The 25,852-nt window shown below is 47.6% G+C and overlaps 1 protein-coding gene across 1 annotated transcript; it reads left to right on the forward strand.

The window, feature by feature from the left end:
• On the forward strand, positions 1-25,589 carry SCRT2 (scratch family transcriptional repressor 2). The gene is made up of 2 exons (XM_072996651.2): positions 1-265; positions 22,286-25,589. The coding sequence occupies exons 1-2, from the start codon at positions 118-120 to the stop codon at positions 22,993-22,995; spliced, it is 858 nt and encodes a 285-aa protein (XP_072852752.2). The 5' UTR covers positions 1-117; the 3' UTR covers positions 22,996-25,589.
• The last annotated feature ends 263 nt before the right edge of the window (positions 25,590-25,852 follow it).

The raw sequence follows: 25,852 nt of genomic DNA on the forward strand, positions 1-25,852 counted from the left end.
GGCAGGGAGCTCTCCATAGTGCTGATCGCGCTCCGGAGGCGGCGGCCGCCTCCGCTCGGCTCCCCTTCCTCTCAGCCCGCGGCTCCTCCCGCTCCGCCCCCTCCGCGCCCGCGCACCATGCCGCGCTCCTTCCTGGTCAAGAAGATCAAGGCCGACGTGGGCCCCGCCGGGGGGGCCGAGACCCCCACTTACCACTCGCTGGAAACTTCCTACCAGCAACTGGCCGGACCGCTGGCAGCCGGCGAGGATGCCGGGGTGGAGAACGGTGAGCGGGGGTCCGGGAAGGAGCGGGGGGGGGGGCTCATCGGGAAGGATCCGTGGAGACGCCGGGAGTTGGGGGGGGGATCCTCGCAAGGTCTGGGGAGGGGTGACAGGCAGGGTGAAACCCATTTGCCCCCATCTCAGAAGTTTGACATTGGGGGGGGGGGTGCTGTTCCATCGTTTGTTAACCTGGGCTGGGCTGAGGTTAGGGCGAATGGAGCTTTCGCGTACCCTAGTCTTCCCCCCCCACACACACACACACACCATTCCCTTGAAGAACTGACTCTGGGTTCCCCATCGGTGAAGGCCAGCCCTTGCAATCTGGGCATCCTACGGAGGGAGAAAGGCAGGGGAGGAGAGGGGGTGTCTTTTCCACCGGGCGGTACCCAAGTCGTCCTTGGGGCGTGCAGGGGGCAAAGGCGTCCGGAGGGCGGCGCGGGATGACTCCCGAGGTCTAGTCGGCACACGTGTGAATCAGCTGAGAGGCGACACCCAGAAGCAGTCCGGCGGCGGGAGGGGTGGGAAGGCTTGGCTGGGTCGCCAGATTCTCCCCAGCGGACTGGGTCGTGAGGGCCGTGCCCTCGGCAGGCTCTTTCGCTTCATGGAAGGGCACCAGGCGGTGCGGGACCCGGGGAAGCGAGGGTCCAACTTCAAAACTTCCTGGCAGAAAAAGAAGGGAGTGGGTCCAACCGTGGAAGGAAGGAAGGAAGGAAGGAAGGAAGGAAGGAAGGAAGGAAGGAAGGAAGGAAGGAAGGAAGGAAGGAAGGAAGGAAGGAAGGAAGGAACTGATGGATGGATGGAGGGAAGAGAAAGAAAGAAAGAAAGAAAGAAAGAAAGAAAGAAAGAAAGAAAGAAAGAAAGAAAGAAAGAAAGAAAGAAAGAAAGAAAGAAAGAAAGAAAAACGGCAAGAACGGGGAAAGGGGTCGGATCCCTAACACAAGAGACTCCTATGAAAATGCCGAGGCAGTGCGATGCGCTCGATGGTCAGGGAAAGCGCCGCCGGCCCAGGGGGGGGGGGCTCGAGGTCCTCCGCGACCCTCCACCCCCAACTCGAGGGTCTTGCGCGCCAGAGAGCGCGGCGGGGACCCGCGGGAGTCAGCGGCCCGAGAAGGCGGCAAAGCCTCTTCTTCCGACCCCTTGCGGGCTAAGAAGTTTCAGGTGTTGTTGTTGTTTTTTTTTAAAAAAAAAAAACAACAACCGCGCAGCGTTAACGCACGGAGGGCTCCGCGGCCGGCTTCTGGGGCTCCCGCCGGCCCCTCCGTGCCTGCCCCACCGAAGGCGACGGACCCACATCGCCAGCCCCGGCCGGCCAGCAAGGAGATGCTTTTTTCCTCTCCCTTCCACCCCCTACATCGCCCCTACTCCCAAAAAACAAACAAACAAACCCTGGGGCTCAAAGCACCCCGTTGCTCCTCTCTTTCTGTCGGCTGCATACGTCTGAAAGCGCTGCCCAACGGGCGTTCCGTTGGCACGTGTTCTCTTCGCTCGCCGCTTTGTCCCGGGTGTTATGCTAGGAAAACGCTTGCAACACCGCTCTCGTTAAAGGGTTTTGTCATGAATTCCTATAAGGTAGGATGATGCGCCTGGGGAGGGGAGTCTTACACCCCCGGGTCTGCAGGAGCGTTTCATTCATTCGAGAGGGAAGGTGTGGTTGTCCGTAAAGGGGTCAGCCCTACCCCATAAAACCAGCTAGCCTGCTAGGGTTAGGTTACCTAAACCCGTTCATACGAAGGCCAGTTGCTGGATCAGAGCCTGAGGTCATCTCTGTCCATGTGGTTTCTCCCTGCAGTCCGCCTGGTACCTTTGGGGACTCACCACCAGCGCATTGGTATTCTGAGATACACTGCCACTGTGGATGGAGGTTCTGCTAAACCATGGCAGTTAAAAGCTGTCAGCAGGATCAGCCCGACCAGTTTGTCCTCCTTTATTGTCTCACTTTCTAAAGAAGTAGCTGGGTGACTTTCCCTACGGTCTTAAAGTGAAGAGAAGACAAAATATTGTAACTACACACACACACACACACACACACACACACACACACACACACACACACACACACACACACACACACACACACACACACACACACACACACACACACACACATGTCTAGTAAAATTTTATTGTTATTAACTCTGATGATTGTTATTTATTCTATTCTATTTGTTTTAATTCCTAAAGTTTTGTTTGTTTCTTTCCCTGCATAAGCTCAAGCCAAGGTACCTAATTGTTCTCTCCACTTCTGTTATTATTTTAAAAACCCTTTGAAGTAAGGTCAGGCCAGGAGCGTAACCAGCCCAATTGTGACCCCCTCGGGACTTCATGACAGGCTCATATTTGGAAGCCTGAGCACCACACTAGCATTTAACTGTTACACCCGGTTGAGGCTTGCATGCAGGTATTTGTATTTATGTATTTATTCATTAGCCCTTCCCAATGAGAAGGTGACTTATAATCCGGAGCAAAATATTTGAAATACTGTACTTAAAATATTAAATGCCAGATAACTCAGAAACAACTCGCAGCGAAGCCCATACAAAGCACAGACACATGGCTCCACATCATGCGCCATGCGCTAGAGATGTGCGCACAGACCTGCGTTTTCCAGCAATGACTACGGGACCAGTTGCTTTTTCTTCTTTAAAACTGAAAACCCAGCACCAAGGAAAGAAAATTCCTAGGATCAGAGGAATCACTTTTGAAAACTGAGCAAGTATCCCTCGTCGGCTTGATTTCTAAAAAATCTGTTGAGTCTAAAAGAGGTGGATTTGGGGGAAAGGGAGGTCTGGTGCTTTATTTGGGAAGGCCCACCAAGGAAGGGAAGAGGGAAGGATCTGAAAACTGGAGCTGCCAGATATTCATATATGCCCATAAACCAAGGAAACCTAAGAGGCTGAGAAGCTAAGGGAATTTTTCAAACCCCACCCCTACCCCCTCTGATTCCTGGAAATCTTGCTTGTTCTCCATCGGATAGATGAGATTTTGCACCACTGCTCATATCTGGCTGTGGAGCCAGAGGTTGGGAGTTCAATCCCCCACTGAGCCTCCTTGGCAGGTGCTGGGTTCAAGGATCCATAAGGTCCCTTCCAACTCTGCAATTCTAAGGTTATTGTACACCGATATTTTGTAACCCTCGAATAAGAAGAAAAGGAATCTGGATTCGAGATCCTAGTGACTTTGGACCAAGTGGCTATGGTTGAGTCAGCAGGGCAGATGAAGATGCTCATGGACCAAGCTGGGGAAGGAATCTCATTCTGATCTTCTTCTTCCACGGTTACTTGCTGTTTGTTTAGAGAAAGGAGAACTCCATCCTGACCACCAACAGACTTTGCACATGTGGATGCCAGCTGGAGAGACTTCCCTAAATAAATTAGAGATCTGAACAGCTCGCATATGTTGAAAACCATAATGGGGCAGCCATTATCCTCAAAAGACTTGATAACACACCATAGACTCGTAGAATAATGGAGTCAGAAGGGGTCTGTAAGGCCATCAGGTCAAACCTGCTCAAGGCAGGAATCCAAATCAAAGCAGATCTGACAGGTGGTGTATCCCTAGCAATAAAAGCAAAGCAAGCTGGCTGAAAAGGGGGGAAACCCAGGAGGAAAACCAGGAGTGGAGTTTTACGTGAGAGGTTTGCATGGAAACCCAGTTTGGGTATTTAAAACATCCCTTTTGAGATGCCCTTCTTTATCTCCAAGCCTGAAACTTGCTAAGAGGACTTCCTTTGAATAAACATTCGTGGGATTCTGCTTTGACTCTATGGCATGGCTCTATATTCCAGCAATATTTTAGGTGGTTCCGATTTGGGGGGGAGCAGGTAGCATTGCTCCTACAGGCCAGGAGTTGACTTTTCTCCCTTTTGAAGCATCTGAAGACCGGTTTCTTATTAACTTAGGAAGAAGCCGAAACTTTTATGACCATCTGCTCCCCTCCCCCAATACAGTGTAGGACACGGTTTCCAGGGAAAATATAGCAAATGGGGACGTAGGACATTGCTTTATATTGAGGCATATACCAGGATAGATAGACTTTGATCCATTTAGGCCAATACTTTCTGGTAGATCCCTAGTATTCCCCTTGCACTGAGCAAGCTTGACCCTCCAGAATAAGATGAGACTAAGATACAGTACTAGGGTAGTCCCACAAAGCATCTCTGATCGCCATCAGACCAGCATCTGAGAAGGTATTTCCTCTCCCATCTCCAAGGAAAAAAGCACAACCCAAGAATGATCAAAGGAAGGTTTAAGGTGGGCTTTCCCCCGCTTGATGTCTTCTGCATGGGTTGGCTGTAGCGGTTGCAGGAATCAATGGCCTTTATGTCTGGAGATGATGGAAGCTGTCAAACACTAAGATGAGGAATCCTGGCTTGAATGGCCTTCCGTGGCATGAGATGGGAATCTAGGTTGCACTTCCTGTACAGGAAAACAAGCAAAACGGAGGTGCTGGGATGCGTTTAATGCATTTTTATCTAAGAAGTGCCAAGTCCCCTGAGATCTAAGCTAAGTATGCCAAAGAGGCCAGGGCGGTGCAGCTGGCTGCTGTGTTAAGCCTGACTTCAGTTATGAAGGTCACTTGTTGACTTTGTCTGAGATGTTATTCTGTTTGGCCCAGAAGTTGGCATATTATTAGGCTTAGCAGAAATGGACATTCTTGGAGCCCACTTTAGCCCTCCACGGGGCTCTGCCTAGCCCAGGGGTGGGCAACTGCAGCCCTTGAGCTGTTTTAGGACCACAAATCCCATGATCCACAGTGTAGCCATTGGGAAGGTTGATGGATAATGCAGTCCAAAAGCATCTGGAGGACACAGTTGCCCATCTCTGCTACCGTGGCAATCTGATGAGAGGCGAGTCTTCTGCCGGGTTATGAGAAACCTACTCCTCATCAGAACACTGCAGCCACTTCTGAAGGTGGAGTTTTGTGGGAACTTAAACATGGAAAAGGAGATTGGCTGTAATGTATGAATGGGGCAAAGAGGTGTATGGTATGGAAACGCAAGCACTTTGCAAGTGCACGTATTAAGGAGTCATCGTGGTTCTCTGCTGAACCTGTACCACTGTCTCAGACTGGGCTGTGTAATCATTCAGGTATCCGACTGTGGAGCCGGACGTTGGGAGTTCGATTCCACAGAGCCAACCTGGGTAGCCTTGGGCAAGCTGCGCAGTCCCAGAAATGCCTCTAGAAGAAGGGAATGGCAAAGCACTTCTGAGTCTTCTGTGCCTAAATGAACCCTGAAAAGAGTGGTCATAAGTCAGAATTGATTTGACAGTACATCATGATGATGATGATGATGATGATGATGATGATGATGATGATGATGTGGAATGGCACATGGGGGTGGAGCTACGAATAGGGGGAGCATAAGGGAGCCTCCAAGTAGCAGGTGAAAGTTGTTGAGAAACGACTTGGGAGAGAAGTGGGGACCAGCCCTGATTAATATAAAGAAGGAATCTATCACAGGGACTGGGATGAACCCAGGTGAACCATAGAGGAAGGGGGAAATGCCAAGGATGATAGTCCCGCTGATCAATAGCTATTATTCCCTGGTTCCTTACTGGGATAATCACAAATGTTCAGAATTGACCAAAGCTTGGGAAGAAAATTACTTTGGGGGGGGGGGACTGCAGTTCCCAGAATCCAACAGGCCATGATGGCTGGTGGATTCTGGAAGCCAGAGTTCAGAGTTCTGTTGAAAGCGCTGGTCCCAATCCTGATCAGGGCCCTCGTGGTTGCTGCTTAAACCCCCAAACACATAAACACATCAAGACATGTCTGAGGTCAATATTTTTGTAGTTAGTAGGCATCCTTTAGTCTCGAGAGATGATGGTCACATATATGAAGGACTTGGAACAGCATCTAGCTGTTCTCTGGCTGAGAAGGCCAATTTGAGAATGACCATCCCTTCCACACTGAAGACAAATACAATCTGTCCCCTGTCCAGTTTGAAGCCCATTAGATACCCTGGACTGCAATTTCCATCATACTCAGATCATGTTTTAGACAAAGCCATGAAAGAAGGGTGTGTGTGCTCATACAGTGGTGCCTCGCTAGATGATGATAACCTGTTCCACTGAAATAGCTGTTTAGCGAAATCATCGTCTAGCGAAAAGCATTTCCCCATTGGAATGCATTGAAACCTGTTTAATGCGTTCCAATGGGGAAGAATCATCGTTGTCTAGCGAAGATCGGCCATAGGAAAGCCGCTTTGCGAACTGCTGATGGGCTGTTTAAATAGCTGTCTTGCGAAGCTTAGGTCCCGAAAACACCCGTTTTGCGAGCATGGAGGGAACTGTCAAAATCGTAGTCTAGCGAAAATTGGTTTGTGAAGCAGGGACCAAACATTGTCCAGCGTAATTCCCCCATAGGAATCACTGTTTTGCAAATTGCTATGGCGATCACAAAAAGTCAATGTCTAGCGAAAAAAACAGTTATATGGGGTAACTGTCTAGCGAGGCACTACTGTAGCTAGATGGATCTCCCACTTCTCAAGGCAATGCAATTGCAAATGCTAGCTGCTAAGATCAAATATTATGAAGATAAGGTGTTGCCTTCATATCCAGCTAGCAAGTTCCCAGAAGGTCACATCATGCAGAAGCCTTTTGCAAACAGGGCCAGCCCTAGCAGGAGGCATCTGACACCGGTGGGATTTTTTAAATGGAAAAAGTTGCAGCTCCTTAGCCCTTCCTCTCTGCCGGAAGGCAACAGGGCCATGGGAGTGTCTTGTGGCTGGACGTGAGCCCCCAAACTACCCTGTGGCCCATAGCTGAGATGACGGATTCTACCCAGACATGACCAGTGATGAGGTGGGGTTCAGTGGCCAGTCTAGTTGTCTTCTGCACATGGTGATGGAAGGGTGGGTCTTGTCTGCTCCTGGCCCATCTTGCAAACAACACCTCTCCCCCCTCCAAGGAGTGTGAGCAGAAGAAAACATAAAACAGGGCAAGGAAGTTTTGCCCTTTTTTGTTTTCCCTTCCCCTTGGGATTCAGAGGTCAGGAAGGATTTTGTGACTCACAGTCTGAAAGAAGATGGGATTCTTTCCAAGCTCTTGAATGATGAGCAGGCAGGTCAGCGCAATTTTGAAGCAGACAGATCCCAGCTCCATGCACTGAAAGACTGGGGAAGGAATCCACTGTGTCTCTGTGTGTATGCGTGTCTTTTTCTAAAGGGCTTTTACTGTATTAAGAAGCAATCAGTGTCAAGTGATGTTGAGTAGATACTCCAGGAGTAGTGGAGAGCCAGGAACATGAATGAATGCGCGGTTGCTTTAGAATTCCCTCCCTCCCTCTCCACTTCGCCTCTTCCCTCTTAATACAGAAGTACCTGCCTGGGGGCTTTGAGACTCTTTCTGCACAGCGAGAAAAGCTGAGCGAAGCATAAAACCCTGGGCTGGTTGATTGGTTGGTGTGCCGTGCGCGTCCTTTGTTGAACGCAAGCAGGGGTGCCCTTGAGAAGGTAACTGTTTCTGCAGATACCAGTAAATAGAGATTCGAATCACCTGGGCTGAGTGCAGGCAGAGCTAATCTTTTTTAACCGCGGGGAAGGTAAGCCGGCCGCCTCTGGAGGCGAATTCTGCAAGCTACAGAGAACCGCAGAGTGGAGGGTGACAGCTAAGCTGAAATGCAAATCAGGTTTCTGCCAACGTTTTTTGTGCTAAGCAAACCCTTTCAGCAACAGGGGGGCTTCAAGACTGAAGAACATCCACAGTAGGGATATGCAGTGCCTCAACTCAACTCAACCCATAGCCCGATAAGGGAACATAGAGAGGGGCCTGCCTGGGCCTGTGACCTTTGATGGTTATTTCTGTATTTCTAGACCTCCATGGCCCCTTCATGGATTGCTGCCTTGGTGTGGCGAATGGGACTGAGTCATTCAGAGAAGCTATGGGCTATGCTGTGCAGGGACACCCAAGATAGACAAGTACTAGCGGAGAGTTCTGACTAAACGCGCCATCCACCTGGAGCAGGAACTGGCAAGCCACTCCAGTATCTTTTCCAAGAAAACCCCATGGACAGAAACAAAAGGCTAAAAGATATGAAGCTGGAAGATGGGCCCCTCTGGTCGGAAGGTGTTCAACATGCGACTGAGGAAGAATGGAGGACAAGGACAAGTAGCTCCAGAGCTAATGCAGTATTTGAGCCAAAGCTGAAAGGACACTGAGATGTGGATGTGCCTAGAAGTGAAAGGAAAGTCCGATGCTGCAAAGAAGAATACTGCACAGGAGCCTGGAACATAAGATCTATGAACCTTGGTAAGCTGGATGTGGTCAAACAGGAGATGGCAAGAATTATTATTGACATCCTGGGCGTAAATGAACTAAAATGGATAGGAATGGGTGAATTCAATTCAGATGATTATCATATCTACTATTGTGGACAAGAATCCCATAGAAGAAATGGCATAGCCCTCATAGTCAACAAAAGAGTGGGAAACAATCTCAAAAATGATAGAATGATTTCAATACGAATCCAACGCAGACGTTTCAACATCACAGTAATCCAAGTTTATGCACCAACCACCAATGCTGAAGAGGCTGAAACTGACCAATTCTATGGAGACTTACAACAGTTCTAGAACTGACACCAAAGAAAGATGTTCTTGTCATTATAAGGGACTAGAATGCTAAAGTAGGGAGTCAAGAGATAAAAGGAACAACAGGAAAGTTTGGCCTTGGAGTTCAAAACAAAGCAGGGCAAAAGCTAATAGAGTTTTGTCAAGAGAACAAGCTGGTCATCACAAAAACACTTTTCCAACAACACAAGAGGCGACTCTACACATGGAAATCACCAGATGGGCAATAACAAAATCAGATTGATTATATTCTCTGCAGTCAAAGATGGAGAAGCTCTATATAGTCAGCAAAAACAAGACCTGGAGCTGACTGCGGTTCTGATCATCAGCTTCTCATAGCAAAATTCAAGCTTAGACTGAAGAGAGTAGGAAAAACCACTGGGCCACTCAGGTATAATCTAAACCAAATCCCTTATGAATACACAGTGGAAGTGAAGAATATATTTAAGGAATTTGATTTCGTGAACAAAGTGCCTGAAGAACTATGGAAGGAGACTCGTAACATTGTACAGGAGGCAGCAACAAACAGCAGAAAAAAGGAAATGCAAGAAAGCAAAGTGGCCAGAGGATGTAGACTGGAAAAGATCAGTCTACATCCCAATCCCAAAGAAGGACAGTGCCAAAGAATGCTCCAACTACCATACAATTGCACTCATTTCACACGCTAGCAAGGTTATGCTCAAAATCCTACAAGGTATGCTTCAGCAGTATGTGGACGGAGAACTCCCAGAAGTACAAGCTGGATTTCGAAGGGGCAGAGGAACTCGAGACCAAATTGCAAACATGCACTGGATTATGGAGAAAGCCAGAAAGTTCCAGAAAAGCATCTACTTCTGCTTCATTGACTATGCAAAAGCCTTTGACTGTGTGGACCACAGCAAACTATGGCAAGTTCTTAAAGAAATGGGAGTGCCTGACCACCTTATCCATCTCCTGAGAAACCTATATGTGGGACAGGAGGCAACAGTTAGAACTAGATATGGAACAACTGATTGGTTCAAAATTAGGAAAGGAGTACAACAAGGCTGTATATTGTCCTCCTGCTTATTCAACTTATATGCAGAATACATCATGCGAAAGGCTGGACTGGAGGAATCCGAAACCGGAATCAAGACTGCCGGAAGAAATATCAACAGCCTCCGATATGCAGATGATACCACTCTGATAGCAGAAAGTGAGGAGGAATTGAAGAACCTCTTAATGAGGGTGAGAGGCAAGTGCAAAAAGGCTACACAGTACCATCAGTTTCAGGGTCTTGATAAACAGGAAAGTTGTGCTTCTGATCACAGACATCCTTTTAGCAATTGCATGAAGGCCACCAGGCAGAGAGATTTGCATCATCACACAGAAGAAGGAGGTGCAGAGGAGAAAGACAGAACCTAAGAGACAAGGTCTGACCTAACCAAGCAAAGCCTATTAAAGAGGACTGAAAGCATCCATCCGTAGACTGACATCCACTCTCTCCCTCTAGCAAATTGCTTAGTAAACTAACTAAACCAGATAGCAGAGAAAATAACACAAATCCAGACTAACAATTAGGATGCAAGGTTTCTGCTTTATTTATTTATTTATTTATTTATTTATTTATTTATTTATTTATTTATTTATTTATTTATTTATTTATTTATTTATTTATTTATTTATTTATTTATTTATTTACAATATTTTTAGCCGCACCATTACCAGTGGCTTCTGGGCGGCATACAACATTAAAACTTCAAAACATTTTAAAAGACAATATAAAATATCATATATTAAAATAATTCTTAAAACATTAAAATTAATAAGTCCTGCTGCTCATGTGGCCAGCTAGGGAATACTGTTTAATTAAAATGCTGGCTAAACAGAAAGGTCTTTGCCTGGCGTCGAAAAGCCAAGAGTGTTGGAGCCAGGCGGATCTCTATAGGGAGGGCGGTCCAAAGTTGGGGGGCAACAGCCGAGAAGGCCCTATTTCGACATGCCATCCCCCTCACCTCTTTCAGGGATGGCACCTTCAGAAGGGCCTCCTGGCCTGATCTTAGAGGACGGACAGGCTCATATGAAAGAAGGTGGTCCTTTAGGTAACCAGGTCCTAAGCTTTGCAACAGACCCTTGTGCAAAATAGCCAGTGGGGTTTAGATGCAAGGGAATGTGTCTCGCATGGTGGCCTCAGATTGAGCCCTCCCTAGTGCCTCAGTAATTAGAGGGTCACAAGAAGATCTTAGGCTCTGTTGAAAGCTTCAGCTGTCACTTCTTTTGTCCTTCAGTTTCCATTTCCTCACTTCATACTGCTGGGTGTCTTTGGTTAAAACTGGTAAAAGCCCACTAACGTTGTATGGGACACAAAGGGAGCAGTAGGGGTGTTGCCCCACTCTGTGGACAACCAGCAGCTCTTTGCTCTGCCCTTCGGTTCCCCCCAGATTTGCACAGTTTGATCTACTTGTGAAACCTGGATGAAGACAGTGGCCTCGTTGGCTTCTGTATGGCTTCTCTCTCGTCCACACATTGTACAGCCACGGGGAACAGAAGGCATGATTGCTCCTTAAACAACCAGATTTGTGCCCCCTGTGTTTTTATACTGGACTGCAACAGAACCTATGTGGTGCACTATGGCAAAGATCAGCATTTTCCTCCAAGTTGCCCGAGGAACAAAGCTGCTTTCCTCCTGCCCAGCACTTTAAAAAGCAATTCATTTTCTTTGTCTTCAATTACATTCCCATGTATTCATATCTGATTAACTAAGTTGGCACTGTGACACTCTTGTATTCACTGGAAGATCTCTGATTGGCTATGACCACATAAGTCCTGATTGGCTATGACCACATAAGTCCTGATTGGCTATGACCACGTAAGTCCTGATTGGCTATGACCACATAAGTCCTGATTGGCTATGACTACATAAGTCCTGATTGGCTATGACCACATAAGTCCTGATTGGCTACGACCACATAAGTCCTGATTGGCTATGACCACATAAGTCCTGATTGGCTATGACCACATAAGTCCTGATTGGCTATGACCACGTAGCCATTCCCCCCCCCACATATTGCATGTATTTTCGGTAAGGAGGAAACAGGGTTGTGGTTGATGGCAATAGCTCCTACTAAGAACACACTTGCCTATGAAGAGTTTGGCAAAGTTACATTTTGGACCATAACTCCCAGAAAGCAGTGGCTTATGCTACTTTTTAAAACTTCTACTATTGAAGAGTAGGATAGTCAGTGATATAGTATTTGACAGAGTGATGGAGTCACATAACAACGTTGGTGGCAGCCAATCAGGGAAACTTGTGAACTTCCCAGGGGCTTCTAGCTGACCGCTGTAAAAAAGAGAATAGTGGAGGAACTATAGTAGCCAAGATGAATCTGCCACAGGGTGTGGCACTATGAGTTTCGTGCTCTTGAGCCAGCTGGCTGGCCAGCCCATTAGCCCATTAACAGAGCTCAGAAAACTTAATTTTGGGGGACTACGGTTCTGTGACTCATAGCCCTGTTATAAAGCAGCTTCTTGGGGCTCTTTCCCTTGTAGATGAGCTGGTTGCGCCCATCTCCTGCAAACCTTGGGGTTCGCCCAAGCTGGCTGGTGCCTCCTTTGTTGTCTATGAATGGTACAGCTTTCAGCTTTCCTTGTTCAGTGAATAGGTTTGCTAGGAGAGCACCGAGGTGGGCCATTGGCCAAGCAGGGCCCGTGGACCAGTTGCTTTGCTTCTTCTACAACTCTCAGAAGTCCCCAAGGCTGAGTTCTGAGAGTCCCTGCTCAAAGAGGTAACTTTTCCAGGCTGTTCTTGAAAGCAGCTTGTGTGCCCATTTGAGCCCAGATTGGGCATCCCTTTGGAAAGGTGGCACTTCACTACAGGAAAGCATGAGTGGAAGATGCCGTGTCTGTCATTCTTTGTTATTGTTTAGTCATTTAGTCGTGTCCGACTCTTCGTGACCCCACGGACCAGAGCACGCCAGGCCCTCCAGTATTCCACTGCCTCTCAGAGTTGGGTCAAATTCATGCTTACTCTCCTGTTTTTATCACGACCACCCAAAAGGCAGAGGGACTGAGGTTTGGATTGACTTCCACCAGAGATCCTGGAAAGTGGCCGTCACTCCGGGTGGCCAGGCCAGCGGCTCAGTGCCAGAAGCCCTTGCAAAGCTGCTCCTGACATCCTTAAAAAGTCACCTCTGAATATGTGCAAAGTGTGCTTCCCGCATCAATGTCAAGGTGGCCATCTCCCACGATCCTCTGAGAACTTGAATTCTATTTATTTGTATTTATTTATTTATTAGATTTTATATACCACCAATCTAGAACATGTCTACCCTGGGCAGTTCACGACCATTTCACAAGTTCACCACTGCTCCACATAACAAAGCGCATTCTTGTGCAACACTCCTTTCACGGAACAGAGCAGATTGTACCTGAAAGGACACACACACACACACACACACACACACACACACACACACACACACACACACACACACACACACACACACACACACACACACACACACACACACAGAGAATTGTTTTCATGAGGCACACAGTTTGCAAAATGGGAGGCGAACTGCTGGAAGAAACGAGGGGAGGGGCGGCAGCGAGGCTTCGCTGCGCTTCTCCTCTGGGCAATAACCCTGCTGTGCATTCCAGAGAAAGCATGAAAAATGCTGAGGAGCGCATTTTCTTTCCACCAAGCGTGCATGTGACTGCGCTTGCTAAACAAGGGAGGCAAAGAAGAAGAAGAGGGAGGGGAAGATCAGCAGAGTGGAAAAAATGAAGATAGTTAAGGCATGTGGGGGGTGGGAGGTGAATCTCTCAGAAGCCCCCCTGAATTTTATATGTGCTGTTAAAAAAAAAGGATTGATGGACAGCATGTGTCCATGACCTTGATAGAAATACAAAGGGAGAGATGAGGAGGGTGGTTTTCCTCAGTCAGCCCTTGCTCTCCCCCACACCTTTAAAAAAAATCCATATTCTAGCAGAGAGACGGGGGGGGGGGCTGAGGGAAGAGAAGGCTGTCATCCTGTAGCTGTCTCTGGTGCTGAGCATTCGAAAGGAAGTGTGAGGGTTTTTTTTAAATCCATTGCAAACTCATCCTCTACACGGAGAGGGGTCTGGTCTCCTTTTACTGCAAAGAAAAGTGTGGCAGCATTGATTTTTGACCATTGTGCCCCCCCACAAACAACTCCCCCCCATGTTGGACAGACAGACACACATGGGGGGTGGAGGGAGAACTAAATCCTTACACTGGTGTAAATTGAGCTGCAAATCAGCTTCCTGTGCAAATTTCACCTCTGAGGTGTCATTGAGTCCACTCACTTCTCTTTCAGGGTTTCTCTCTCTCTCTCTCTCTCTCTCTCTCTCACACACACACACACACGTCACCCCTTATCATCCCTGTATCTCAAAATGGCATCATTTTGTCAAGTCCTCCACAATATTCTCTCTAAAGGTCTGGTTGCTTTTCTTGATCTGAGAAGCAGTCCCTGGAGGGGAAAGAAGGGGGAAGAGGCAAGCCCTTCCCCTGCCAAAATTGCGCCTCCCAATCAATTATTTTCTCCCTGCAGGGGAAAAGATAAAAGGACTCTGTATCTTCTCCCTTTTGGAGGAATAAGCAGCAGGGTGGAGGTTGTGATTAAGATGGAAAATTGCCAGCGCAGAAATGGTTAATGTGCCCCCTCTCCCTCATCCTTTTAAAAAACTCATCGCAGAAGGTCCTAGGGACTGCTTTTCCTTCCCACTTACAAGACATGTATAGGAATAGTTTGTAATGAGCTGACGGACCCCACACCATCACCGGGGCATTCCAAAGAAATGGGTTGCTTTTTTAGTCCTGCATCTGTCCTGTATCCCTGGGGGAAGGAAAACAAGGAAGGAAGGAAGGAAGGAAGGAAGGAAGGAAGGAAGGAAGGAAGGAAGGAAGGAAGGAAGGAAGGAAGGAAGGAAGGAAGGAAGGAAGGAAGGAAGGAAGGAAGGAAGGAAGAGATAAAGAGAGAGGAAGAGAGAGAGGGAGGGAGGGAGGGAGGAAGGAAGGAAGGAAGGAAGGAAGGAAGGAAGGAAGGAAGGAAGGAAGGAAGGAAGGAAGGAAGGAAGGAAGGAAGGAAGGAAGGAAGGAAGGAGTTGATGATGGATGGATGGTAGGAAGGAAGGAAGGATATAGAACATGTATTTATTTACAGACAGTTAAAACAAACTACACAGAAATAAATACAGTGGTGCCCCGCAAGACAAATATAATTCATTCTGCGAGAATCGCTGTCTTGCGAAAAAAATAATTTTGTGAGGTTCCCTATGGGAATGAAATTTATTCGTCTTGCGAGGTATCAGTCTTTTAAAAAAAAGTCTTGCGAAGCATGGCTATAGAAGAAACCATCTTGCGAGGCACCATAGCAATCGCAAAAACCAATCGTCTTGCAGGTTTTTCCTCCCACGAGGCAATCGTCTTGCGAGGTGCCACTGTATACCATAAATATTAAAAATGGTCTATAAATATATCTGCAAGATTCTCAGTCATCCAGGTGAGGCTATCTGGAAGCTGAGTCATGACAACTGTACTTCTTTCCTATTAGGTTAAAACGTTTTGCTACTCATCCAAGTAGCTCCTTCAGTCGGAAGAGAGTTGGTAGGAGACCCCTGATGTATCCTCCACATTGGTTTCACTTCCCCTGGTTTGGATAGGCTCATTAGATGGACAGACAACTGGGTTGTGGTGGATAAGCCTACTTCAGTCCTTCTCTACCTATTGTCATGGGTCATGAAGACTGGATTCAGCCCCGGAGTATGAGATTCTACCCTGCCACAATGAGAGAGAGAGAGAGAGATACAACATCATTTTATATCTCATTCACCCAGTTCCAGTGGTTGGAATGGAAAGGTCCAGCTTTGATTTGCTGATGAAAGGCAAATAATGAAGGCATCAGCTGCATTTCTGGGGGGAGGGGAGAGCCCTGGGTCCCATGACACACAAGCCCCGTCCACACCCTGCCTTGCTAAGACCCTCCAAATACAAGAGTCATTCCGTTTCCTCCAAGCATGGCCAACCATGGTTCCATTTCCTCAAAAGAGGGAAAATGCCTTGTCTTTGTTTGTCATCTGTCCCGACCTATCTTTGTGATTAAGATACTTTTCCTGCATGTAATCCAAACACATGCCTCTCTTATCTAACCTGAATCTCAAGGTCAGGAACAGAAAAAACAATCGTCCCAATTTAGCTGTTTTTAAAAAACACAACAACAAGCTCCTGTTTATTGCAGGATTGGCTCTCCCAAATGGTTGCAACAGCTGAATGCCATCTGTGGTCGAACGGGGAGATATTCCTCTCCTTGCCTTCCATAAGACACAGATGTTGAGACAAATGGTTAGTTCTGGAACACGCCCCAGAATGGCAAATTCCAATTTCCTAACGTTGTTTGAAGCCAAACATGCCTCCGAAGCCATCTGATGATCTGTAGACCGTGCCTCCCTGCTCGCTTCCCTTGGTCAACAAGCCTTTAAGGATGCAGGCATCAAAAGCGTGTTGATTTAGATAAAACGGCTCTAACAGTTCAACCAAGAGCGAGGGCAGAAGCAGGATACTGGGAGTCCTCTGAGCCCTGTTAAAGCATGGATCAGTCCCTCTCACCCCATCACGTGTAACTACAGCTGATCGTACCTTGGCACTCTGGAGAGGTTGGGTCACAACTGACGGCTTCCAGTGTGAACTCAATGACAATGTGGCAGACGACAGGTGGAAAGAGAAAGAGTCGTTAAAACTAATTGGATGAAAAATTTAAAATGAAAACGGGAAGCAGAACCTGGGCGCTGCAATGCACCCTGCTAATATTTTGCTAAAAAATCTCTTCTTCCCCTCTGCCCCCTCTGCCCTGGTGATTTGGCCGATAATATTATATCCAATGCAATCTTTGAATTGTATTTATAACTGGTGCAAACTGTAAGACAAGGACACAAGGTCGCCCGGCGAAATTGGTTGGTGGCAGCCGGTCCACAAACCCGGCACAAAGTCTGTCACAAACTCAGCATAGTTGATGTGGTGGTGGGGGAACCACAGGTGCTCCCCAAAAATACCATAACTGGTGACGGAAAGACAAGCTGCTGGCAGATTGGGGCTGATGGAAATTAGGCTTCAGGTCCTCTTTGGTGAGAACGGACCTCCCCTGCCACCAGGTCTGTACACACTCAAGAGGGAAATAATTTGAGATTTTGAAGGTAGGAGACAGTGGACGTGTGACATATTTAATCATCCAGGCCTGTATTTAGTTTTTTTTTTTAGATTAGGCATCCTTCAGTCTCAAGAGACTCTGGTAACATGCTCTGTATGGAGGACTTGGAACAGCGTCTCGTGTGGCTGAGGAGGCCAATTCGAGAGTGACAATCCCTTCCACACTGAGGACAAATACAAGCTGTACCCCGTCTAGCTCCCTGATTTGGCTGCTTTCAGGACTGCCTCTTGGCCTCGGCCTGCTGGACAAGGGTCTCTTCAAATTGGGAGAGGCCGTGATGCAACGCCTGCCTACAGGCTGAACACTCAGATGTCAAGGTTTCCTATCTGTTGAGGTCCATTCCCAAGGCCTTCAGATCCCGCTTGCAGATCTCCTTGTATCACAGCTGTGGTCTCCCTCTTGGGCGATTTCTCTGCACTAATTCTCCATACAGGAGATCTTTTGGAATCCGACCGTCAGCCATTCTCGTGACATCCCCGAGCCAGCGTAGACGTTGCTGCCAACAACTCATGAATCGTTTCAGCAAGGCCTGCCAAGACTTTGGACTAACAATCTAGATGGGCGGCATATAAATGCAATAAATAAATAAATAAATCAGCCTGAAGAAAACACAAGTCATGGGCCAGGGTGTGGACTCACCTCCTTCTATTACCATCTTAGTTCTTTAAACTCTGTGTACCCAACCATATTAGCCACCTACGTTTCTGACTTCCTCATCCTATTCCTGGTTGGTTCTCAGGCTGATCACTGCCCCCAGCATGTTTCTGCTGGTTCTGTTTTGTCTGCTGTAGTTGCTTGCTTGAGAAAAAAAACCTTTTCCTATTCTGCTTGAAGTTTGTGCCAGAGAAGCACGTTCGTCTTGTGAACTGTTATCAACGGTTCAAAATAAGTCTTCTCAAAGCGTGAAGTGGAAAACTCCACACCACATAGTGCATCAAAGTCTGTGAATATTCACCCTCAATTGGAAAGGTGAAAAGAGTGAGTGGCAAAAATCCATCGGTGAAAGAGTGTCGATTAGGAAGATTCGTGATTCACAAATGCAAAGGAACAAAGTACTCGTTTCTAACATGCCTTTCTGTGTTGCAGTTTTCTTTTGCATCACGGCGCCCCCTTCTGCATTGTGTTCAAAACTACAAGGAAGGAAAGCCATCCCTTCTTAACATCTCTGTTCTTGAATTGTTAAGAGTGCAGAGGCACCATTGCCAACGGTTTTAGGATTGGCTACACATGTCAGGTCTGATGCCTAAACCTCTCCCTAACAGCCCTGGAGAACTTTATAGACAAAATCAGAAGCCTGTGTTTGTCACAGCTGGCATTTATCCCTTTTAGAGTTAATTCCAGAATGAAATCAGACAACCATTTCCAGTCATATTAAAATTCATCTGGGCATCCAGGTATAAGGCTTTTGATTGTTGAGATAATTCCAGGCAACACCAGCTTGTCTAATTCTACAAGCTTTATTTATCGACATTGCTTCTTTGTTCCATAAGCACAAAAGTTACTTCAAAGTTGTTGAAAGCATCTAGAATTCTTGCAACTATGGGAGAATTGTAGGCATAATTACTTGAACATATATGGAAACTAGACTTAAATTGCAGGAAAAAATCAGAATTCGGTCCAAAATGCAGAAGAATGAAAATAGAATAAAAGAAAAAAAGAATGTTGTAACTACATTCTAAAAAATGCAGCAGCGTATAGTCTAAACAGACACATTGAAAGGAGAGAATACATCTCTAAAAGTCAATTTGAATCTATGGAGGAAAGTCTATGTTGTTCCCCTCTGAGTTGCTACTACTGCTACATGATGCCTGATGTTTTTTGATATCTTTTTTTGTTTGTTTGTTTCCAGTGTCTATGTGGCATGAATTGGGGTAATACGGTTGAATTTACTTACCTCCAAAATGAGCCTAGCTGCCATGTTTTGGGCTTGCAGCAGTTTCCATACGGTCTTCAAGAGCAGCCCCACAAAGAGAGCACTGTAGTAATCTACGTATTCTTGTGATTACCAAGGAAATGGGGTTTCCCTTCCACTTCAGTCCCTCTCATTTCCCCAGAGGAGGTGTGATGCCTAATTCAACCATATTACAAACTTTACATTTGTAAAGTTTTAGGAAGGTGTACCATTTTTCCAGTTAAGGCTTTGGGAAATGGTAAATGCCGAGCCTGAGAAATTCTAGAAAAACTGTACTCTTCAATGCAAGTATACGGTGATATCTTTGGTCATCTCAGAGTAAGAACAGGCTCCCACCCCTCCACCCCAATTTCGGTCTATTTTATGATGATGGATGCACGGGTGGCTAAGTAGCCCAATATGAGAACAGAAGATACAGGAATTGTTGGAGCAGGTTAGACACATCAGGACATTTCAGCCTTTGCTTTCTTATTTCTCTCCTCCTTTGTGCATCCTTGATGGTTTTTATTTCAAATTGTTCCGCTCTGAGCGTGACAGCCTTTTGCCACGCGGTTCAGTTGGGAGAGCTTCTCACACGGTCAAGATGAAATCCCTTTAAAGTCACCTTCACTGTGTCCTTGGGCTATTTCTTTTGCCATCAAGCACCCGCAGCCAGCTCTCCACCGGAGACAGAAGAACAACTGGCATCGATATTTCAAACCAGCATTTCTCTCTTCCCACCCACCAAGGTGGCTATTTTTGATGGTGTGGTTCTTTGCGACCGCTTTAAGCATCTTCAGACCCACACTTTTTCAAAGCTGTCTCAGCTTCGTTCTGTGGCTCTTCCCCCACAACTCCCATCTTCACATCGCCCTAAGTGGTCTCATTAGTTGTACGACAGCAGCCTAGGTTGTACTAATAAACATGCATTTATATTCATTTATTAAAAAACTCAGACTTGCCCTGGATCAACAGATGTTTGGATGGGTTACAACCGATAATTTATATATACTATAAATTATTCATTGTACCCCATCCAAATATCTGTTGCTAGAAGTATAAATTTGAAATATTAAATTAATTAATAAATGTACCTATTTTTCCATGTATAAGACTCCCCTATGTATAAGATCCCCCCCCCACACTTTTCTAATCCAAAATTAAGACATCTAAGTGGGGCTTAGCAAGTGTACGGGGAAAGGGATAAAAACGCTGCAAAATCGCTTTGATCCCTGCTTTCCACTCCACTTCTTTTTGTTTTCTCCTCAGCTTACTTCCATGTATAAGACGACCCTCAATTTTTAGTCTAAAGATTTTATACAAAAGTACAGTGGTGCCTTGCATAGCGAGGTTAATCCATTCCGGATTAACCTTCGCTATAGCGAAACATCGCTAAACGGAATTTAAAAAGCCATAGAAATGCATTGAACTTCGTTCAATGCGTTCCTATGGCTTTAAAACTCACCGTTAAGCGATGTTCCTCCATAGCGCCGCCATTTTCGGTAAGCGAGGGCAGGGCGTGAAAATGTGGCGCGGACCTTCCGGCGGCCATTTTGGAACCGCCGATCAGCTGTTCTCCCCCGCTTCGTTATGCGATATTCGCTAAGCAAATCGCTTAGCGAATATCGCAAAGCGAAAAAACGCCATAGGGGCCATCGCTGAGCGAATGCTTCAGCGATGGCCCAGAGCCCCTCGTTAAGCGATTTCATCGCTCAGCGAGGCGCTCGTTAAGCGAGGCACCACTGTATAGTCTTATACATGGAAAAATACGGTACTAGGGGACTCCCTGGCTGCTGGCCTACGGTGTCCCTCAGGGTTCTGGTTGTCCCCTGTGCTTTTTAACACCAATATGAAATCTCTGGGATTGTCCAGAGTCTGGGGTTCAGTGTCACCAGTATGCAGATAACAATCAACTCTGTCTTCCCCCACCATCTAAATCCAAGGAAGCTGTTTCGGCTCTAGACCAGTGTCTGTTGTCTGTCATGGACTGGATGAGGGCGAATCAACTGAGACAGAGGTGCTCCTGGTTGGTCAAAAAGGCAGTACAGGGAATAAGGATGCAGCCTGTGCTGGATGGGGTGACGCTCCCTCTGAAAACCCAGGAGGGCCACCCAGGGATGAGTTCATCTCTGAACCTAACTGCCCAGGTCCTCCAAGAAGCCAGGACTGCCTTGGCACAGTTAAAACTAGTGCCCCAGCTGTGCCAGTTTCTTGAGAGGTCTGATCAGGCCGCGATGACACATGCCTCAGGTCTGTCCTAGCTGGACTACTGTAACGTGCTCAACATGGGGCTGCCTATCAAAAGTGTCCAGAAATGTCAATAGGTCCAAAACACAGCAGCCAGATTGTTAACGGGGCCTGGTTATAGGGAGCACATAACCACCACCACCACCACCCCATTACAGCAGCTCCATGGGCAACTGATCAGTTTCCAAACACAATTCAAAGTGCTGGCTTTAATCTATGAAGCCTTAAATGGCTTGGATCCAAGCTATCTAAAAGACTGCCTCTCCCCTTATGAGAGCATCAGGAGAGGCCTTTCTCTCGGTCCCACCACCTTCAAAGGCATGCTTGGTGGGGACCCGAGAGAGGGCCTTCTCTGTCTCTGCTCCCAGACTGTGGAACTCCCTCCCACTGGAGGCCAGCCTGGCCCCATCTTTGCTGTCCTTCCGCCAACAGGCCAAGGTCTTGCTCTTCAGGCAGGCTTTCCCTGAGTGATTGACTATCTAGGATATAATAAACAGGATGGTTTATATTTTGTTGCTTCTAAATTTGTTTTCCTGTAATGCTTTTACCTAGCCTTTTAATACAATGTGATTAATTCTTCTTTAATATTTGAATAACCCACGTTTTTAGCTTTTAATATTGTGTTCTTTATTACCTAAGCTGCTTTACGTCGGAAGAAAGGCAGGGTAGAAACCATTTAAAATAAATGATTAAAGAATAAAGTTGACCTCCTAGGTCAGTGGTGGCGAACCTTTTTGGGTTCGTGTGCCCAAACTGAAAAAAAAAAAGAATAATAATAATAAAATAAAAAACAGTAGGCGACATGGCGGCAGCGGAACTGGAAGTGGCGATGGAAGGGAGGATTCCCGGGGATGGAGGTGCCTCGAGACCCCACCCGCAGCCGCCAGCACCAGCTGCTCTGGATCTGCCCAACGAAGCGCCAGTACCGTGGCTACAGCCGCCTTCTCAGGTTTGGCTGCGGGGGGGGGAGTAGCGATCTGGCGACTTAAGGCTCATGTGTCGGCCGAAAGGACTCTGTGTGCCATAGGTTTGCCATCACTGTCCTAGGTAGTTCCAGAATGAGGCGCAGCGGGAATGTCCCCAAATGACTCAGTGAGTTAATTGCACCCTTTGTTGTGTCTCCTGCTGCAGGGTACCTCCCGGCCTGCCTCACGTCCTCCGGCTACGCAAGCGAGAAGAAGAAGCCAGGGCTCCATGTGGCCCCCTCCGGCGCCCTCCATGTCCCGCTCCAGGAGGACTTCAGCGACCCGGAGAGTCCTCGCTCCAGCCTCTCCTCTCACTACTTCCACGGCGAAGCGGCCGTCACCGAGAGCTACTCCATGGACGCCTTCTTCATCACGGACGGGCGCTCGCGGCGACGCAGCGAGGACCAGCGGCGGGGTGGCCACCGCCACTCCTGCAACGAGTGCGGCAAGAGCTACGCCACCTCGTCCAACCTCAGCCGGCACAAGCAGACGCACCGCAGCCTGGACAGCAAGATGGCCAGGAAGTGCCCGACCTGCAGCAAGGCGTACGTCTCCATGCCCGCCCTGGCCATGCACATCCTGACCCACAACCTCCAGCACAAGTGCGGTGTCTGCGGCAAGGCCTTCAGCCGCCCCTGGCTCTTGCAAGGACACATGCGCTCCCACACGGGCGAGAAGCCCTTCGGCTGCTCCCACTGTGGGAAGGCCTTCGCCGACCGCTCCAACCTCCGGGCCCACATGCAGACCCACTCCGCATTCAAGCACTACAAATGCAGGCAGTGCGAGAAGACGTTCGCCCTCAAGTCGTACCTCAACAAGCACTGTGAGTCGGCCTGCTTCAAGGGGGCCGAGCACAGCTGCGAAAGGGAGAACTGAGGCACCGTCTTTGCTGGGCCAAGGGAAGGCAGAGAAGAGGCGCACTTACAGCCTTCAGGGAACTAAGGTGAAGAAGGGGGACTTTTAAAAAAGGCAAGAAGCCCAACCTCCAAGGAGCAAATGGGGTTTTCGCAACAAACGGCAAGTCTCGGCATTGCTAGATGAACGTTCTGGGACCAAACCCAAATGTCACCGCTTCAGTGGAAGTTCCTCTTTCTTAGAACACACTGGGTGCTTCCGAAAGACACCAACCCGTTGATCTCAAGGTCCAGCTACCTTCTAACTTGCCTTTCCCCTCTCCCCTGCTTCTTCTTCCGAATTCCCAACTGAAGCAATAACTCCAATTTTGCTAGCAAGAAGCTATCCTTGGGTCAGACGCAACAGTTCGCATAGCACGGATCTAGAAAAGGTGCTCCTTCAAGCAGTGAAAGATGTCTGTTTGTCACAGCATGCACTACTCTTAACCTCTGTGTTTTGCATTCAGCTCTGCTTTGGCCTGGAAACACTCTGGACGTCCTATTGCTGAGGCATCCATTTCTGTGGAAATCCCACTACTGCAGGGAAAACGTGTTAATTGCAGGGAATATATGGGAAACGCGTACTTCCCACAACATCTGACCCAAGAAATCTTTTGCTTGTTTTCATAAGCAAGAGGGCTTTTCACTTTTTTCAGGAGTATTGAGAGAGATGAAGAAAGAAAGAAAAGATGGCATTCTCTCACTCTCTCTGTCTCTTCCCTCCCCAAAAACATATGGAGTTCTGGGTATATTTATTTATTATTTAATTTATTACAGTATTTATTTTGTGCTGCTCCTTCTCTCCTTTTTTGGGGGGAAGAATGACATTTTCAGTCTTGCCCTTTAGGAAATTAAGATTTTTGGGGGGCACGGAACAAATCCGTAAACCTGGAGGGGGAGTTTTGGGGTCTAGGGAGGGCGAAGAGAACCTGAGGCAGCCGACCCAAACCAGGTATGGGATGGTCTGGGGGAGGGCATGCGTCTGGGCTGCGCGGGATTTGCAAGCGAGGAAGAGATTAATATATTGTATGTTGTGTAGGAAATACGAAACATTGCTAAACTGAAGGACCTTTGATGCACAGCCGGAAAATGGGGTGGCTCGGTGGGTCTATGGGGTGAGACCCGCCGTTTCAGGGTTTGACATAGGTGGGTTTGTCAGAAGAAGGGCTATAATATTAACCTGTGTAAACAGAGATGGGCAAACATGGTTAGCCATCACTAGGACATGCGGCAGCTGCTTTTTCTGACTACGTTTCCCAGAATCCTCTTGCTAGCCTTGTGCCCACCAGGGTGGCTGGGGGAATCTGGGAGTTGTAGTTCCTCAAAGTGATGCTCCCCGGGGCCGGGTTTGCCCTGCTCTACCTAAACCCACAGTTTTCCTATACTTCTGTGTTTGGTTTTTGTGTGTGTGTGAACTTGCAGGGGTGTCTGTGTTAAGACACCGCCTTGTCCTCTGCTTTCAAGGGCTGCCGTTGAAATCTCCAGGAGGGTTTCCTTGAAATTTCAGCAAATCTGAAAGCCTCTTTGGGCTTAGCCGTTTCCTGCACACTTTCACCGGCCAGGTGCAGGATCACACCATTATTCACATCCCTCCCCTGGGGGGAAAAACAGAGGCGGGGGGAGAAGGGGAGACAGAAGCTGCCCATCTGTTTCTATTTGATGGAAGACCTCCCCCCACATACACACACACACCCTTTAATATCCGAGTGAACAAGGAGAGCAGCTGCCAGCATGAATTTAGAAATATCTATTTAAATGTTCTAATTTATCCTATTTATGCTATTTATTGTTTATCGAGTCATAAGGGTGGGATGGGTGAGTGGAAAACGGTCTTTCCTTTGCATGCATCTTAGTCAAGAGAGGTGGGCAGTGGGAGCAGGGGGCGGAAGGGCGTTGGAACGGCGGTCAGGGACAGATTGTATTTGCATGCGGGTTATTTTTCTTCAGTTGGCATCCGTTTGGGAACAGGGACCCCTGGCCCCCATTTTGTGTACGTTCGAGAGCGGCTGGGCTAGAACAGAGGATACGGCTTTATACCGAATCATGGGTTGGGATGGAAATTCCCAGGACCTTCCAACCAGTAGGCAACACCCCCCCCCAAAAAAATCTCTGCAACCGGCAGGGTCAATGGCTGGGGCGTTTGTGGGAGTTGCAGGCTGCCTGGGAAATTCTAGAGTTGTAACCCAAACGCGCAACCTGCCATAGCTCTGCTTGGAATCAGACTTTGGCACAGCAAACCCAGAGGTCTCTGGTCCGGAAGGCAACCTCTCTCTCTCTCTCTCTCTCTCTCTCATTCTCCCCCCCCCCCCCCGCAAGGCCTTAAGCGGTTGTCTCTCCATTGGGAATGGCACTTGGGAAACCCCACCTGGGACTCCCATCAGCTGTCAGGCCAGTACAGCCCTTGCATGTTATGGTCACCATACTGTAGGCGGGACAGGTGAGGCTGTGGAGGAAGGCCTCTAGGCAAAGAACTCAAGGTACAGGCAAGACGGAACCTGGGCATTTTCTAAGTAGACTTGCCAGACCAACAACGCCCAGTACCCAGAGTTAGGGAGAATCCTTGCGATGCTGGCAAAATTTGGGCAAGGAGACCTGGATCCTCTTATTTATTTATTATTTTATTTATTTATCTAATTTATATGCCGCCCACTCTACCCAAAGGTCTCTGGGCGGCTTACAACAACCAAAATTCAACACAATAAAATATAAAATGATTAAAATACGATTAAAATACAAATTAAAATTTAAATTGCCATCATTAAGATCCACAGTTAATGTTATTTCAATTAAAAGCCTTCTGGAACAGGAAGGTTTTGACCTGGCACCGAAATACCATCAGT

Source organism: Pogona vitticeps, chromosome 4 (genome assembly GCF_051106095.1).
Source record: "Pogona vitticeps strain Pit_001003342236 chromosome 4, PviZW2.1, whole genome shotgun sequence".
Classification (NCBI taxonomy): Eukaryota; Metazoa; Chordata; class Lepidosauria; order Squamata; family Agamidae; genus Pogona; species Pogona vitticeps.